Source organism: Rhinichthys klamathensis, unplaced genomic scaffold, assembly GCF_029890125.1.
Source record: "Rhinichthys klamathensis goyatoka isolate OS25496 unplaced genomic scaffold, OSU_Roscu_1.1 h1tg000050l_1, whole genome shotgun sequence".
NCBI lineage: Eukaryota > Metazoa > Chordata > Actinopteri > Cypriniformes > Leuciscidae > Rhinichthys > Rhinichthys klamathensis.
This window is the reverse complement of record NW_026606596.1, coordinates 1,152,692-1,172,265: the sequence shown is the minus strand read 5'-3', so window position 1 is coordinate 1,172,265 and position 19,574 is coordinate 1,152,692. Positions and strand designations below refer to the sequence as shown.

General features: G+C 37.6%; 1 protein-coding gene across 1 annotated transcript; it reads left to right on the top strand.

Annotated features, from left to right (window-relative positions):
- Positions 1-1,839: 1,839 nt before the first annotated feature.
- ehd1b (EH-domain containing 1b) lies at positions 1,840-19,158 on the top strand. The gene is made up of 5 exons (XM_056247647.1): positions 1,840-2,471; positions 6,596-6,693; positions 16,347-16,759; positions 18,014-18,178; positions 18,382-19,158. Exons 1-5 carry the CDS (start codon positions 2,071-2,073, stop codon positions 18,901-18,903), a joined length of 1,599 nt encoding a protein of 532 aa, XP_056103622.1. The 5' UTR covers positions 1,840-2,070; the 3' UTR covers positions 18,904-19,158.
- Positions 19,159-19,574: the final 416 nt, after the last annotated feature.

Here is a 19,574-nt window from a genome sequence, read left to right as displayed (position 1 = left end):
TTTCAGGGTTGGAGCTAAACTCTAGGACAGTGGCCCTCCAGGACCGACGTTGCCCATCCCTGCTTTAGAACTTCCGTTCCCTGGTTTTCACGATGCATTGTGGGACTATTTAGGGAGGGAATGTTAGAAGGATTTTGCGATTGAGACCACCCTTAAAATGGCTGACTCCCTGATCAGTGCCCTGACTACTGAACTAGGGAGCTGATTGAGATGCACCCTGAGTTTATTATAAGCTTCAGTTTTTGTCGTCTGCCAGTTTAAATAATCAAGCTGGATTTCTATTGGCTCAAAAAAATCGTTCTGAAAGTGTGTCGTTATCATTATAGTTGTGGTGTGGACTTTCCCTTTTTTATAGAATTAGAACGATTATTAAAACTTTACAGTTATCGTTCTCATTAGGCCTAGTTATTATCCTTGGTATCAAGAGTCCTTTAGTCACACATAAGCCATTAAAAAGAAATCACTGACAAAATATTCCACTTCACTCACAAACAACCTGAATCCAAAGCCAATTTCCTGTAAATGTCAGACTTCTTTCACTTTCAGTTTTGTTTTGCCCAGAGTTCCCCCCCTGAAAGGTCGTGCAGGGGAGTTTTAGATATAGGAATAGCTCTAAGACTAGAATTAAGCTTACAGACAGTAAATTGCCTCACAAACATGGCAGATAAACAATATTAATTGATTAAAAAATAAATAAATAAATAAATTAAATAAATAAACAATGGGTTTGTTTGTCTGCATCCCATTCTGATACTCGAAGAACATAAAGCTCTGGGAAATTCCTGCAAACCACATGATAATTCTAAACGAATGACTGTCAAAATGAAAGAATTCTTTCATTAATTTTCACTCTCTGATACAATAGCTGAGCCACGTGAGCCAACTCACAAGAGGCCTCTAAAGACGCATCTTTTGCTTTTCTTGGTTGTTTTACTTTTATTATTTGTAAGGCCTATAAGCACTTCTACATAATTTTCACAGTTTCAGATTAAAAGAACATTACAGAGTATTTATTTGAGGGTGATGAGTGTCAATTTCTAGGACCCCCTTATGACAGACAGTGTCAAACCTGGCACAGACTCAGACCAGCAACTGTTACTCTATTCCAGGACAAATATAGCAGTCAGCCAGTTACATGCTCAAAAGAAAACCCCCATCCCATCCCCCAAAACAGGAATATTACTGTCCTTCCCAAGTTTTTCATGTGAGGTTCATTCATACAATATTTTGGGCATGAACAGATGGCATTGATTTAACCTGTTAAATTGGCTTTATTATATTATATTATATTATATTATATTATATTATATTATATTATATTATATTATATTATATTATTTTATATTACATTACATTACATTACATTACATTACATTATATTACATTATATTAAATGTTGTTGAATAAATTTCTAGTAATTTATGGCCTCTAAATTATTCATTCATTCATTCATTCATTCATTCATTCATTCATTCATTCATTCATTCATTCATTCATTCATTCATTCATTCATTCATTCATTCATTCATTCATTCATTCATTAAAACAATTAAAAGTTAAGGTTATTATAATCAATATAAACTTTATTTGTTAGAAAAAAAGAACGTCAGCTGTGTTTCACAAAACCCCATTTTGGGTGGGTGGGTAGGTGGTGATGGGGGGCTTTTATTTTGGAAGTTCCCTTGAGTTCCGGTCATTAGTAATGTATTAAAAATGTTGTTGGGGGCGCGAGCTCGCACTGTCACGCGCAGAGTGCTCGGGCTGTGGGAGCAACTCCAACGTCTATAAAAGAAAACGATCTCCCTGCAAGTCAGGTCGCAACTGACGGGAGTTAACTAACTTCAGTCTGATTTACGGAAAAAGTCAAAGTTGGCAAAATATAAATGAATGCATAAAAAGACAACAGTTAGTTGAACAGCTGACAGGACAGACCCACCACGCTGGCAGTCCGCTGTAACGTTACCTGGCATTGGACCGTTAATTCATTCGAACCGCTGGATTAAACTGCCTAGAAATCAGCAGAGAACTTGTAGTTTATTTTACACAAGTTTATTTGACACATTTTGCAACATGTTCAGCTGGGCGAACAACGACGGGAAGAAAAAGGACCCCGAACTGTTTCAGACTGTTTCTGACGGGTTGAAGCGACTCTACCGGACCAAATTATTTCCACTAGAAGACACGTACCGCTTTCACGACTTCCACTCTCCGGCTCTGGAAGATGCTGATTTCGATAACAAGCCGATGGTACTTTTAGTGGGCCAGTACTCCACAGGGAAAACCACTTTTATTCGTCATCTCATGGAGCAGGATTTCCCCGGGATGCGCATAGGCCCCGAACCGACCACCGATTCATTCATAGCGGTGATGTACGGGGAACAGGAGGGTCTGATCCCGGGCAATGCTTTAGTGGTTGACCCCAAGAAACCCTTCAGAAAACTCAACGCCTTTGGAAACGCCTTTCTGAACAGGTGAGATCTTCATTCATTAAGTTACACTTTCAAACAACCTTCTTTTTAAAAATAAACACATTCTGAAAAAGTGCAGTGTTTACAATAATCATGTGTCTTTTGCAGTTGTTTTTATTGCTCAGGATTGCAGCTTTTCAGGGTGTTGTCTGTCAAGAGGTTGTCAAGTTTTGTATTTCATATAACGTTACTCGGCATTACTTTTATGAAATGTAACGATAGGAGCCTTCTGGACATTAAAAAGGGTGAAGAGGGTGTTCATGTTGTACTGAAAATTGAAACTCCTGCACTTTTTTTCCAGCTTACTTTGCATGCTGAAGTCGCCAGCTGTATTGCAAGGGTGGAGCTTTAACAGGAGTAAAGCTGAATTCTTAACTGGTTCACCATTGGTGTTTTATATCATTGATGAAGATTTGATTAAGTATATTACATACTTACTTTTTCCTGCTTTTTACCACTCACACTATTGTAATAGTCATTTGTATGTTGTTTAACACACACTTTGACAGCCAACGTCAAATCACATGTTTTCTGGCCTGCAAACATGTATGTCTGTCAGTTTATGAAGACTGATATGATTTGCTTCTTTGTAATCCTCACAAACCTTTATTAATACTTTTAGATATAGTTGTCACGCCCCAGAGAAAAAGTCTTCAGGCTTTTGAACCTGACATTAAAGCTTTACCTGAACTCAATTTTAAACCTTTATACCAGCAAAACTTTCCCTTTTTCATTGTGTTTCAATAATTATTGAAGATATTAATACACATTTTGTGTGCATAAAACTTCTTGCTCGTTAGTCTTTGGTTCCCTCGTCGAAGAGGAACGTCAGCTGACCCTGGTTTTGACAGCTGCAGAGGCCTTTAAAGGTCTTTTTAACAAGCTCTTGGGGAATGGGGCCCTCCATAAGGAATGACATGAAAAGAAACTGAGTTGACGTTTGTAATGGTGTATCAGTTCAACTCACAGTTGTCTTTTCAACATGTTACATATGTGACATGAACAGAGATGGGTGTGTCTTCTCTCAAGGACTAGTACTACACTTTTCCTTTGACTTGTGCTTGTTGCAGATATGAGGACTTCACTACAACCCCATGCTGGTCAATGCTTGAATTAGAGGGATCATATTATGCACGGATCATATTTACACCCCAACATGCCTGGGCTGGCAAACTGCGTTTTATTCTACGAAAATGTCCTTTTAAAGAAAATCTTGGAATGCTTTCAATTTGAGCAATAAGTAGGTTGACTAGTCAATCATGAGTGGGAGGGGAATAGTTAAAGATTTCAGCCCTCCTCTCTCCCTGAACTCTCCTTGACTGTGTGTTGTTTTAAGGTCAAATCAGATTTTCTTGAGAAGCTCAGTGTAATCATGAATTGATCAGAGACTTTTCTGTAGGTGTGTGATTTTAGTGTTCTGACACTTGTTTGTGAGAATATTCTTTTTTTTTTTTTAAATAGGTTGGCAAGAGGTTAAAAAGAACTGACTCATATAAGGCACTGCACAGATAATCTGAGGAACTGACACAGCAATTTCAGTGTTCACTCGCAAAAGTGTCCCCCGTTTGAAAATATATGACCCCAGCTTCCTTTATATTATGCTGATTATTGCTTATCAAGCATATTGCATTTTCCCTCCCAGTATTTTGCACTCTGACCTTGTTGGAGAGGTTCAAAGGTAGCTTGAAGGTCACTGGCGAGCTGTCAAGGGTGTGTGCGTGCCTTGTGACTATCACTGCTATAGATTTTTAGTACATATTAACCTTGTTCCAGTAGTTCAGTTAAACATGGATGCTCCGCCTTTGTGCTGTTGTCCCCACTCTCCCTACTACTCATGTGTAACTTGAGTATGCATGCTCTTTCCCCTCCTGTGCAGCTGCATTCATCATTTTCCCTAGGCTCTGGCCTGGCCTGTATTGAACCATATAGCTGATTGCAGATTCTCACCACTGTAGTGTTTTCCCAAGAGCAAATGTATGAACGTCTAAGCCATATATGGTGTTTTAACCTCTACTAGGGTCAGGGTGAAGATTCATTTAATTTACAGTTATTGCCGTTGTTGGTTGCCGTTTACTCTTTTGTGTTATGCATTGAAACATGCTCCGTTACTGCTGTATATCTTACTAAACAGGTTTTACTTCTGATATGCATCTCTGTGTAGCCATTTTGATTTGTGTGTTTGTCAGCTTGGTTTCTGAAATTTTTGCACACCAAGGAGTCATTGAATAAAAAAAAAAGCAATGCAATGATTTTTTGTGGTGTTTTTGGGACATTAAGAAGTCCTGGAAGCAGCTGAAATTTTACATTTTTCTTGAATAAACTACACAGGGAGATGAGGTTGACATTACTCTCCCTGAATATTACATCAGCAAGAGGACACATTATTTAACATCACAGGCTAATTAGTTTGTTCATATGCAGTCCATACTTACTAGAAGTGTATAAACAGAGTTTTACTCTTACAGTAAGGGTAGGGAGTCGGGACACACCAAACCGACACCAAAGAACTAGCGCTGATGAAAGCCGTGTTGTCGCCTCGATTTGCCTGCGTCGGGGCAAAAAAGCTGCACTTGAACACACAGAGAGAACTACAGCCAACTGCCAATTAGCATGCGTGTTCTGTGCCTGCGTGTTCTGTGCCTGCATGTAAATGAGACAACGGTCTAAATCTGCAGAAATATTAATCTATATTCGTCATTCAAAAAGGGAAACTGACGCTGCAGATACACATACCGGAAAGCCAGCGCTTGCTTACCGTTTTGAATATCAATCCTCCTGAACACTTTCTTTATTCCACTCAGCTAATGTGAAAATATTAAAATATTCGCCCACTCATGTAAAATGACATAAAATTAGAACATCTGTACCATTTTGACGACTTTGCTTGCTGTTTTGCTAATATTCTCATGCATTCACTAAGCTGAACAGCCAATCAAGTTCTCTCTCTCACCGACGGCCCGACGCCAATTCTACATGCTGAATCGGCCCCCCAAAAAAATAGACGACGGTGCGGAACACACCAAAAAACTAATTCGGCCGACTAAAACGGCTTGACGTTGCTCGATGGCCGATCGTTGGCTTGGTGTGTCCATGGCTTAATTTTGTATATTTTGGTGTCAGCCTGCACTGTCTCCTTGTTTTAGCTTTAAAATACCCATCTGGCAGCAGAACGAGCCTTAGTCTAAACTGAGTCTAAACTAAACCAAGCTTACTGTGATACTTTTTTTCAGGATTCTTTGACTAATAGAAAGATTTATTTGAAATAGAAAGCATTATAAATGTCTTTACGGTTACTTTTGATAAATGTATTGCATCGTTGCTGAATAATAATAAGTGTTAAGTTCTTTAAAAACAAATCTTACTGACCCCAAACTTTTGAATGGTAGTATATAAAGTTGCATCATGCAGGAAATTAATTTTAACTTCTGCAGGATGTTTACTGACCTGAACCTCTGAAGCTTGACTTCAAAAACAGGCTAGTAGTGTTTAGATGTTATCAGTTAACTCTAAATTATTTATTCCTCAATTCTCGAAAATAAAAGTACATGTTGGATTTCTGGATGGAAGGAAACATGTCTCTGTTCTGGCCCTGCTTACTTTATGCTTTATATCAGCCATAGTGACACAAACTGTCTTTGTCAATTTGCAGCAAGTCCAGTACTGAGTGGAATGTATGCAGAAAAGAAATATGGGATGTGATTGGCAGGAGTGAAGGTACCCGCATGTAGAGAATAAGTGATGGCACTCTTTCTGGAAAAATGAAGGGGTGGGAATGAGTAAAATACATAAGGGGGAACACAGTGGTAGGGGGTTTGAGGTTGAAGATTGTTTTTGTATGACTAAAATGTGCTGGTATGTTAACGACATGGAAATAAAAGCATATGGGTTGGCACATAGACTTAAATGAAGAACGCACAGAAAGATAAGCTGCAAACATATGGTAATGGAAAAGCTGAGGTAAGAGTTGGAATGATAAGATTTGGCGAGAGAGAACGAGAAGGGAATTCCTTCCAATCAGTCATGTTGCACTAAAAACATTACTGCCAGATCACTAGGCCCAATGGTGAAATGTCTGATTGTTTCAAGTATCTATCCTTTTTTAAAAATGTTTGATCCTCTTCTCTCAGGTTTATATGTGCTCAGATGCCAAATGCAGTGCTGGACAGCATCAGCATCATAGACACTCCTGGAATTCTGTCCGGAGAGAAACAGCGGATTAGCAGAGGTATGTGTTTTTTATTTTTTATTTCCTCTTTCTATAATTGTCGTCTTCACTTCTTTTTACCATAACCTGACTTTCCTTCCCAGAGTTACCACAACTTCATACTCTTTGTCCTATTAATACAAGTGCCATTTGCATAGACAGCTGTGAGTGTGTAACATATGTCCCAAGCAAAGGAAGGGAGGTTAATTTAGTTAGCTTCTGCATTATGGGAGTGTTAAGAGGGAAGTATTTTTAGTTCTCCTGTTTACATTACAGCACAACAAACCCACTCTTCTTCCAAAGGTTTTTTTTTCCTGTAGGAAGGAAGGGAAGTTGAAAACCTAATTATTCTATAGTGACAATGTGGACTGTCCTTTCCCATCAAACACTATGATTTGGCAAGAACAATGGCTTTTCTAAGCCCTCCCTGAAAACAAAAATGATACAAAACTGTCTAAAATGTCCAAATAGCCCTTAGGCAGTGTGTTTGGTGGTTAATTGTCCTTAAGCAGCACAGGAGATAAGGTACAGGATTTTTTTTTTTGCTTCCCTAGAAGTATAATTGACTAGTCTGGACCTGTTACAGGCTCAGAAATGACAATGGAGCATGTTGGTATTGTTTATTCAAGAAAACTTTAAGAGAGCATTGTGTGTGGTGGTAACCGGTGTCACTTTGAGACTCTTCCTGTGCTTGTCTATCTGCCGTGGCGCGTGTGTGCGTGCGGGTGGGCCTCTCCTTGGCTTTCCCTGAAGACCATGTAAATGTGATCAGAGGGTGAGTGGCATCTACAGATAACAGTCTGACAAAGAGGGGCGACAGCTCAGGCCAGGAAACAGACATTACCGCGGAACAGAGAGGGTGTGGTAAGGACGTACAAATGAGCGGACTGCTTGAATGCATCCTTGTTCAAAGATTCAGTTATGTGTTATTGAGCATGTATAATGTATGTGTGTGTGAGTAGATTTACGCCGGGATGGCTTTCCTGCTGTCGGCACCAGACAGACAAGAGTCAGTCACAAAAAATTGGATATGTTTATAGTAATAACATATTTTGTGGGCATGGTAAAAATGGTACCAAGGTTTTTTTCAATGTATACCTACAGACTAAGGATGTGCCCCAAGCCGAATACCTAAAGCCGAATTTCAGAATTATTCGGAAAGAAACTGATAAATGAATAACACATTCTACGGCACCCCTAAAGGGACATGGTGATGAAAAAATGCAGGAGATGAGAGGGAAAAAAAACACGCAAAAGCTTTTTAGGGGAACGCAAATGTTTGGCGCAAAAGCATTAAACTATAATTTCTCCTCTCGTATAATTTTTTTTCATCACCATGTCCCTTTAGGGGCTCTGTAGAATACGTTATTCATTATCCATGCCTCTCCGAATAAGATATGGCTTCAGGCACATCCCTTCTACAGACTGCTATTTTCTTTTTTATACGATGGCACTTCTATGTTTTGTTGTGTTTAAAACGAAACCACGCTAACATCATGTTTGTATATAAATAATACTGAAATAACACTGTTTTGGGCTTGTAGCATCTACATTTTTTTATGGTTTATGGTTTAAAGATTTTAAGATACCACCAAACCATGGTAATATCATGTTTTTTGGACACGTGTACCATGGTATTCTTTGAGTATCTTGGTGTACCATATTAAATACCATGGTACATGATGAATATGATAATCATTTACTACCATGGTATGGATCATTGTACAATGGTAGAGACACAATATGTTTTTGTATTGGGGGATGATCTGGTGGTGGTATACATATAAGAGAATTGCCTGTGAGCTCCATGAGAGAGTACAGACATGAGTGGATGACAATAACCAGGTGTTCATGAACACTCTTGCATTCCACACCGTACAGCTTTATCTCACGTTATTTAGGTTTACTTTCAAATGGGCCGCACCCTATGGTCTCTGATAAGCAACCAAACCCCCCCCCGAGCTTGGCAGTGCCTGGGCGGATGTAAAAACATCATTAGTGTATGGGAAAAGTATTTCCAGGCTGATACATGGTTGTATAAGCTTGTGTGAGATCATAGTATGCATCCCATGTGCTGCACTCTGAACTTATCCCAGTGATTTTCACACATGGTTTTATTCTCAAGGTCTTCAGCTCATTAAAAAGAGCAAGAGAGGTGACGGCTCTCCATCAGGGGCCAGGGTTACTTTCTCTTTGCTGTCCTTTGCTCTTCCTCCTCTGAGGCAGAATGAGAGCCATAAAGATTGATAGTGATGATGGTGAAGGCATGACGACTGAGAGAATTCAGACTCCGGAGACAGGACACAGCGAAGGGTCACCTGATTCTATTGAATTAGATTGGCATGAAATGAGGAGATTTTGAATAAAATGAAGGATTTTGAGATGTCCATTAGTGCTTATGCGTGATATGTGAAATTACATCTTGGAAACATTTGATCAAATTAAATCAATAATTATTGAAATTGTTTGGTTATGAATGTTACTAAAAAAATTATATATTAGGATAATAGGCAGCAAGTGGACATTTTGTCCTTAAAGTTGATGTGTTAGAAGCACATGGCTAGAAGACTGGGTTAGAGCATCACCAAAACTGCAGCTCTTGTGAGGTGTTCCCGGTCTGCAGTGGTCAGTCAGTATCTATCAAAAGCCTGATGAGTTTGGAGAACACCTGAGAAGAGATCAGAGACCATTCCTCCATACAGAATCTCTCCAGATCCTTCAGATTCACAGATCCATGTTGGCGCTTCTTCTCTTCAGTTCAACCCACTCATTTTCTGTAGGGTTCAGGTCTGGGGACTGGGATGGTCATGGCAGCAGCTTCATTTTGTTCTCCGTGACACATTTGTGATGATTTTGATGTTTCTTTTGGATTGTTGTCCTGATGGAAGATCCAACCACTGCCCATTATAAGATTTCTAGCAGAGCATGGGGTACTCTTTATCCCTGTTTGCTGCCAAAAAGCTTTTTTTTTTTTTTTTTTTTTAGTTTCACCTGACCATAGAATCCGGTCCCTTTTGAAGTTCCAGTTGTCTGATGACTGAATATTCTGGAGTTTTCTTGAAACCCTCCCAAACAACTTGTGGTGATGTAGGTGCTGTTTGATAATAAAAAAAAGTAGGCTTTCTGACCCCAAGACTTAAGTAATCTCTGCATTTTTTAGCTGTGATCCTTGGAGAGTCTTTGGCCACTTAAACTTTCCTCCTCACCGTACATTAGGACGGTATAGACTCATGTCCTCTTCCAGGCAGATTTGTAACTTCTTTAGTTGATTGGAACTTCTTAACTATTATCCTGATAGTGGAAATGGGAATTTTTCAATGCTTTAGCTATTTTCTTACAGCCACTTTTGTGATAAAACTAATATTATAACAATTGTTTATTTTCCCCTGAAAGCTATTCACAGAGCTTGTGATGCGTATGGAAAGTCCGTCTCTTCACAAAATGCATTTATTTAAAGATTCTGTCTCTATTGTGTTCAAAGCTTCCTCTTTACTGATGTTACAGTAATTGAATGCAAGTGGGGGGAAATGTATAAGGAAAGCCCTGGTAGTGTCATTATCTAAACATGGAAAATGTTAGTATTTTGGCTCTTATTTCAAGTCCTACATAGGCAGAATTGACAACAAAACAGACAATGATTCACACTTAAAGTGCTAGTCATTGCCTTGTCATAGATCGTAATGTGGCTTGTAGCCAGGTATAGTCTGAGGTCAAGTGGATGTCATGTGTGAATACAATACCCTAACAGCAATAAGTTTAGGAGGAAATCTGGGCCTGTCTGAGAATAATGGGATGATCAGTTTTGTAACTGATCTGAAAAACATGGATATTCAGGAATGACAACTATTTGGACATCTAGCCACAGTCATGCTGTTCTTTGGAAGAGGATGAGTGTGCTTGCTATTTTAATGCAGTCCTTTTCTCTCTCTCCGCATTTCATAAAAAAAAAAAAAAAAATCTTATCTCCTCCCACTTCATTCTTCACAGCAATGCGGTCTCCATATTGTGGTTCTGAACTCCTGTGCTGACTTTATAGAAGAATAGATCAGTGAGGACTGCTTATAATAGTTTTGATAGTATGCCATGTTTTAACTTTCAACCTTAAACCCTAAAAATGTCCTGCTCATTCGTAGACCTTTTGAGGTCAGTTAATAATCTTCTGAAGTCTGCTGACTTCACATCTGTCCCCCTTCACCCTGACCGCAGTTAGACTTTACACGCAGTTAACGACAAGGCACTTCAAAATTATGTAATTATATTATATATATAATATGATATACATACTGTTTCAAGCATACTGAGCTATTCCCAACCAAATATTTTTCCGATCCTATATCTTAACAAGAGATGGCTGTAGTATTATAAATAGGGCTGCAAGATATTGGAAAAAACTGATATTGTGATAATTTGTTTTTCTGCGATATGAAAACAATTTCACCTTGTGATTTGAATAGCTCTATTTGTAAAGAATTAATGAATCTAGGATGATTGGTGTATTGGTAAATTGGTAGAAAATAATAAACAAATTACAAGCATAGATGAATACAATAGAACAAAGACAGAATAAGCAGTGCTTTTGTTTTTCAGGTAAATTAACAGTACAGACATTGAATAATCAAATGTAAAATAACACTGTATAGTCTTTACCAGGGTTCCAGACTGCGACCATTTTTTGAGAATGTGCGAGTTAAAATTTTATTTTTATTTTACTGCATCCGTTCCAGGAGCGGTGCGTAGCAGTCATAGACTGTAAAAAAAAAGGTTTACACACCGAGTCTATTTTTGCTGTGCTGCACGCGCTGAATTAAAGTGACAGCGCATAGTTCGTGGTCACAAATTGACATGACAATGAATTTCATCATAAATGCATTTAATTAAATACTACTATTTTTCACAGTCATCTTTTTACTTTTAACTTTTTAATAGTTTTTTGGAGAATATTTTGATTTGATAGTTAAAAGATTAAAACATTTTGCTAACATGAGGTCTTGTGTCACTGTCAGTCTTTTTACATCAGTGCAAAACTATGGTATGCAGATTAAGACCACTATTCATCAACATGCATTGATTAATCCCATGGCATGTAAAAAAAAAAAAAGGTGCGACCAAATCATATGCTGGTGCGACCAACTGAGACCAGTGCAACCAGTGGAAAAGTTAGTCTGGAGCCCTGTTTACTGTATAAATTAAATGTATATAATTAATACAGCTTATCTTTGTTAAAGCTACTAAAGGAATTTTCTCTTTCTCTGTTTGTCACACCAAATTAATCAAACAACAAAACACAAAAGTTGCGGGTATATTGGACTGCTGTCACTTTAAGACGAATGCACATATCCAATACCGGTAATTAATTACCATTACTGACTGCGTTTACGAGGAACCTTGTCGATATGGGCATTTTGACTTAATTTTCTGTGCACATTTCCGTTCAAGCACAAATCGATAAGGAAGGGAATTCTGTGTTCACGAACTTCACGTGCTGTCTTGCGTGGCTCTGTGTGCGCACACAAAACAGCGCTCTTGATGTTTAAACTGACAGGACTTAAAAACACATGCAAATGATACTCTATGATGGTTAAACTTTGCAATTAATCTGCGAATCACATGAGTTCTGAACCAGGGGACAGCTGGCCCATACGGATCACGGATCAATTACGGACCCTGTACTACATTGCACATCCTCCGATTTGACTATTGCGGATGCGCACATCGTGATATCGATGCTAAAACGATACATCATGCAGCCCTAATTATATCAATTAGTGTTTGTGATTGTGGAAAACAGAGTTCTTATTCATATAAGATTAAAATTTATATTTCAAATAAGTCAAAATATAAAATAATTTTTAGCTTTTTTTATTTTAAATTTGGTGAATATAGAATCAAATTCCATTGTGATCCCTTTGTGTGTGCACTTTATTAATTTGGTTTATTTCCTAAATGTTGCTCTGTGTCCTTGTCTTAAACTGTATAGTGTTCCACAGGGCTCTATTCTAGTACCTCTCCTGTTTACTGTACACAGTGCCCACATTAATTCTTCAGTGCTTAGTAGGCTTTGCTGCGTGTCAATTTTTATCACTGATAGCATCCCATAATGCTCTACTCAATATACTTATTAAAGCACTTTTTTCAGTGGGCTAGATTTAGTGGCTGTGCAGTTTTCAGGGCAAGCATTATGCCTTTTATCACAATTCCATGTTGCCATCTTCTGTGTAAATCAATGCCTTTTATTATGAATAGTGTACATAAATGATAATTCTAATGACTTATTTCCAGCTTGGAGAAACTGATCCCCTGAGAATGTGCTATTGTTTATGTAGATCATTACAGCAGATTTCTCCATTCTTCCTCTCCCTGTGCTTTCCAGGAATTTGTGGAGGTGCCACATTTACATGTGCTGGTACTGGAAAAGGATCATTTCCTTCCATGCACAGATGAATGCTCACAACTTTTTCAGGCCCCCTTCCATAATTCTCACATGTATGCTGCTGCTGATATAATATAATAGCAGAATTATTACTATGAAATAAATTGTTTAATTCAGTTTCCAAAGACTGAATGGTATGTAACATGGTTAATCAGTGGGTTCAAAAACTATTTATTTGTCAAATACAAGATGTGTGTTGGATTAATAGTTGATAGACTAGAGTAATGATGCTAAAAATTCCGCTTTGCCATCACAGGAATAAATTACATTTTAAAATATTATTAGAATTTTTAAAAAACATTATGTTTGTTATCTGTTTTAATATATTTCATAATATTATTTTTTTACTGTATTTTTGATCAAATGCAGCCTTGGTGAACATGAGACTTGACTTTTCAAAACCATTAAAACAATCTTACTGACCTTGTATGTATTCTCCAACATTTCTCCCCTCTGATATTATGGCACCACCAGTGCAGTTATCCTGTCGAGTCTGGAGTCTACTGTCAAATGTATGATGGTATTACAAAGAGAGAATTTTGAGGGCTGTTTTTTTTTTTTTATTAATGAAAGTTAAGATTAAACTATAGATAATGTCCATGTCAGAGCTGTAAGGAAATAGACATGGTTAAAAATAAGCAGACAAAAGCAATATAGCCACCACAATCCTAAACATTTTATAGTTTGTAGCTATTCATCTGGTCTGAATCAGTTCCAGTCGACACCTGTTAAGCAACATTCACAACTGTTTCAGAAACAGCTGCTGCTTAATATGTTATGAGCAAACCTTTTTGCAGAGATGCTGCAGGACAAGGGCTCCCATTACTAAACACTAAAACCTCCCAGTTATTTATTGACATTCGCATTAGGTATTATATATTGTTTCTAGGGTCTCAAGGTACAAAAACCAGAGGTTAACCTTTACTGAGAGCTTGTTAAATGACATCTATGCATGCTTTAATATCTTGTTTTATCAGTGTTTTTGTAATGTTTTTTTTTATTCAGGCAGAGAGATTGTGGGTCAATCTGGATTAGATTTTAGCAGGGTGGAGGCAATACTAAAATCTAAATGACAGCCATCTATACTGAGCCAAATTTCTTTTTTCATTTTTTTTCCCTTTACGGAAATTAAGTCCAACCTTCAGACCAGCATGAACCAAATGCCTATTTATGGTGGTTGGATCTTTGTGTTGGTTGTAAACTTTAAGTCCCAGCCCTGTATTCACTGTACATAATATGCACAAAACCATCATCTTTATAGATGGCTGGTGTAATTTATTTTCCAAACTGCTATATTTGCTTATCTGCATAGTTTCCAGTCCACTGTCATTCATTTAGGTCATTCATTCGTCTGTGCATTTGTTGTTAATTCATTCATTTGCTTTTGTTTGTTCATGAATTGATTGAATCATTTAATGATGTAAATGTATGTTTGTAACCGTAACTGCATCAGCAAGAGGATTAAATTAGTCTTGATAAAATTGTCTTGCTATTTGCAATGTTGTAATTTCAATTTCTTTTATTAAGTGCAGCTTTTGTGTGCCCACTTTTACAGATTTTAGTGCAGGAACAAACACAGTTACTATGGCATTCTTACATAAACAAGGATATCCCATAGTTTACACAAGGATATGTTTTTGGAAAGTATTAGAAGGAAAGCAAGCAAAGAATTGGAAAAAGCCATACCATTAGGGGAAAACAGAGTAAAAATTCCATCCATATGAGCTACCTCTGCTGTCACAGTCTTTACCAGCCATATTAATGTGTATATACACAACCAGCTTATCAGTGTCTGCTCTGAATGTAGAAAGAAACTCCTTGAGGAAATGGATCCTATTCAGAAAGAATGCTGATTTAGATGCATAAAAAAGCCTTTAAGCCTTGTATTGCTAATCTACCCACAGTAAATTCATAACTGCTGGCAAAAAGAACAATAGTTTTTTTTTTAAAATCACATTATTTACTAAGTGTACCAAATTACTGCATTTCTGGTTCACACACAAATTCAATTAAGGTCTTAACAGTTTTTTTGTTTTGTTTTTTTGCATTGTGCATTTGCTTTTTTTTATTATTGTCTTTGCATTTTATTGTATTGCATTGTATATCATAACGGCCTGTTTCATTAGTATTGCTATGAATATTGTAATGGATAACTGTCAATAAAGCAGAGTAGTGTATCCGTGAAGTCACGCCCATGTTGGATTCAGATCCAGATTTCACATCCTGCTGACGTTGACAACTGTTGTGAGCTGGGACGCAGACTTTCCTGTCTTCCACACACTCTACACAATCCAAACATAAATTGGTAACTTCTGTCTGAGTAAGCAGGAGAGTTGGGTTGGAAATTCCTTAGCTTTAGCATGTGTATTATGGCATATAGAGAAATCTCTGAAGATTAAACCCTCAAGATCTCATAAGTAGCTTTTTGGAAAGATCGCCGAATTTGTCTAGCAATATTAATGCTGACCCTTGTTGAAAAATGTGAATGCAAAAGACTTTTTTTTTTAGACATTTTCTCTTAGGTATTTTGGAGTACACAGACTTTTCCCATTACCACACATTCGTTTCATATCCCAGCATCTTAAATTTAGTTTTGACACATCGTCATCTCCTTGGCTACTGTCAAAATATTTTACTCCGATTTCCATTGTTCCCTGTGATCCTTTTAACCATACAAGAAAATAACCAAACATGGGGAGAGGAAGGAGTTTCTGTGGGACAATTTATTCTCTTTCCTGTTTGCCAGCGTGAGTGGACGTGATGTTAGTTCGCTGTAGTTGACCAGACGTCTCATCTGTTTTTTTCCCCCCTCATGTTTAAGGGCAGCTGTACTCCACCCTAATGAGCCAGTAGTGGTGTAGTGCAAAATAAAAGGACTGGATAAAAGGAGATGGGTTCTATTACGTAAAGACTTTCCTTTGACAGCAAAACTCACACATTTTGTATTGTGTGAGTTTACCTGTTAATAGATTTCTGCTTGTTCGTGTTGGTGTTGAGTGATATGAGCAAGATCAGGAAGTTCTAGGGTCAAATATCTGCTGACTGATGTACTGCCCTTTATCTGGATGGAAAGAGAAGTGTTTGGTTGTGCTTTATAAAGAAAGCTCACATAAACAAAAACAAGTTCCCTTTGCATTGAATAAACTGAATGACTATTTATTAAGTGGATTAACTGTTTTTTTTTCTTGTTTGTTAAAAAGCCTTGTCTTGTATTAAAAATGTCATATCCTTATCTCTGTTTCAGGTTATGACTTTGCTGCTGTGCTCGAATGGTTTGCTGAACGTGTGGACCGCATCATTCTTCTCTTTGATGCACACAAGTTAGATATCTCAGACGAGTTCTCTGAGGTGATCCGAGCTCTGAAAAACCACGAGGACAAGATGCGGGTGGTGCTCAACAAAGCTGATCAGATCGGGACCCAGCAGCTCATGAGGGTCTATGGCGCCCTCATGTGGTCTCTCGGTAAAATCGTCAACACCCCAGAGGTCATCCGAGTGTACATTGGTTCTTTCTGGGCTCAGCCTCTCCTGGTTCCAGATAACAGGAAACTGTTTGAGGCAGAGGAACAAGACCTTTTCCGTGACATCCAGGGGCTTCCACGTAATGCAGCGTTGCGCAAGCTGAACGACCTCATCAAACGGGCACGTCTTGCCAAAGTAAGAAATTAAACCTTTTATAGTTAGGTATAATGTAGAGATGTCTTTTTGACACATTTTAGTTTTAAAGTTCTTTGAATGTTTTTGTTTAGATTAGTAACCTGGTGTGTGCTGCCCTCATGTGATCACTTTATAAATTGGTCACCTAAGATGTGATCCAAGTTTATAGTCTTCCTTTTATACATTTCTTTTTTAAAGGGGTCCTATTTTGCTTTTATACATTTTCAACTTTCTTTAGTGCGTAATGTTGCTGAAAGTTACAAAGCACCAAGTCCCCTCCAAAGAGATTTAATCTCTATATCAGTAAGCATTGTTTCTGAACTCCCTGAAACGCTGTCTTAAGTTTTCTTCTGGGAACGTATACATCACAATATTACTAATTTAAATAATTCCCACCTAAGGTATACGCAATAAAGGGTGGCGAGGCCTGCTTGAGTAGCGTAGTGTGTTGAAACTCGCTGTTATGGTAAGGGGTGTGAAATTTCCGAAACACTCAGGAAGCGGTTGACCAATCACAACACACTGGTCGAGGCGACCAACCAGAGCACATTGTGCTCTTCGGAAAGAGGAGCTTCATAGAGACAGGAAGTTAACAGTGTTCCAGACAGACTGGGAAGAGTGGCGCTGCAATAATTTAAAATGTGCAAAAAACCCCCAAATATTTTTAAGAAAAAGCAGTTTTCTTTTTAAATATATTTTTTATATATATATATATATAATAATGTATATATAATAATGTAATTTATTCCTGTGATGACACAGCTGAATGTTTAGCAGCCATTACTTCAGTCTTCAGTATCACATGTATGCCGATTTGGTACTAAAGAAACATTTCTCGTTATTATCAATGTTGAAAACAGTTTTTGCTGTTTTGTTGTTGTTTTATCAATCGTTTCCACAAAAATATTAAGCAACACAAGTTTCATTGATTATATTTTTTTTTAGCCCCAAATCAGCATAATGATTTCTGACATAATGATTTGTAACACTGAAGACTGGAGAAATTACGATGAAAATTCAGTTTTTGCCACCAATGCAATATAAATTTAACATATATTATTACAATTTAAAAATAACTTTTCTATTTTAATAGCCTATATCAGTATGTATGTATTCATTATTATCATACATTTTCTTATATCATTCAAGTCTCTCTCAAATTGACAAATTGCTAATATATAAATTGCTTAAATATCAATATAACACAGATTTATTTTAAATATTATATGTTATGACAAAATGTTTTCTCTCCAGGTTCAAGCCTACATCATCAGTGCTTTGAAGAAAGAAATGCCAAATGTTTTTGGGAAAGAGAATAAGAAAAAGGAACTCATTGCTAACCTGGGTGAAATCTACACAAAGATTGAAAAGGAACATCAGATCTCCCCTGGTGATTTCCCTAAACTCAGTAAAATGCAGGTATGGAAATGGTCCCATCTGTCCCAATATATATATATATATATATATTTTTTTTTTTTGTTTAGCCAAAGATTTTAAGAGTAATAAAAGTTTGTTTTATTTTTAGTTACTAGATCCAAAGTTCCAAAAAATATTATCTCATCCTCTAAGGGTAGAATATGCTTCTTCTTTTTTTTTTACATCTTTGTTGTCCTCGTCATTAGGAAGTCCTTGCTGGTCAGGACTTCACTAAGTTTCAGGGATTGAAGCCCAAGTTGCTGGAAGCAGTAGAGGACATGCTGGCCAACGACATTGCCAAACTCATGACCCTCGTTCGGCAGGAGGAGGCTGCCATGCCCAGCCAGTCTGTCCAGGGTGGTGCCTTTGAGGGCACCATGAATGGACCCTTCGGGCATGGCTATGGAGAGGGTGCTAGCGAAGGCATTGATGAGCTGGAGTGGATAGTGGCGAAAGACAAGCCAACTTACGACGAGATCTTCTACACCCTGTCACCTGTCAACGGGAAGGTCTCTGGTGCCATGGCCAAGAAAGAGATGGTCAAATCCAAACTGCCCAACAACGTTCTAGGAAAAATCTGGAAGCTCGCTGATGTGGATAAGGATGGGTACCTGGATGATGAGGAGTTTGCCCTAGCTAACCACCTCATCAAGGTTAAACTGGAAGGTCACGAGTTACCTGCTGATCTTCCTGATCACCTTGTGCCTCCTTCTAAACGAGGACTGTAAACAATTTGGGAAAATAAATGTTATCTTTGAGCCAAACTTTGTAGAGGTTATGGATATGGGTGAAAGGGTGGGTCTAGAAATATGAAAATATATAAACAGAATTTATGATATAATTATACAGTATGCATTAGCTGCGGAAAAGAGCCAAAATAGCTTTTAACTTATCTATCACTACAGTTTGTCATTCTCACTAATATTATCTTCTTTGTTCTTGATAGACTGGTAGTTAGGAACCTAATCAAAACTTTAAAAATATAAATAAATTAGATGGCATCCTGTTATCGTATTTCTCAAATGTTAGATGTAGCTAAATTCTATTTAAGCATGTACAATGGCAGGGAGAGGAGTCCAATGGGACCAAAATATAGGCTAATATTACAAATCTTTTAGAGGCATTTACCAGATCTTTACACTGATGCTGCTTCATACTTAGTCATGCAAGGAGAAATGGTTCTTTTTCATTCTTACACTCCATTAACTTTGCTGATGGTTTCAGGCTATTCAGATTTATCCTTTGAAACTTTCAGTTAAACAATTTTGTAGTTTTGTCCAGTTTTGGTTTTACAATTTGGACTCCCCAATTTGACCATTTTTAGCACTATAAAACACCGCAAAAAAAACAGTGCTGCATTTTTGTATTGTATGTTAACTGGTGTTGGATCATCAATCGT

Coding starts and splice junctions, on each gene's coding strand:
- ehd1b (XM_056247647.1), top strand. CDS start 2,071: ATGTTCAGCTGGGCGAACAACGACGGGAAGAAAAAGGACCCCGAACTG. Junction 6,694..16,346: donor GAAACAGCGGATTAGCAGAG/GTATGTGTTTTT, acceptor TCTCTGTTTCAG/GTTATGACTTTGCTGCTGTG. Junction 16,760..18,013: donor AACGGGCACGTCTTGCCAAA/GTAAGAAATTAA, acceptor TTTTCTCTCCAG/GTTCAAGCCTACATCATCAG.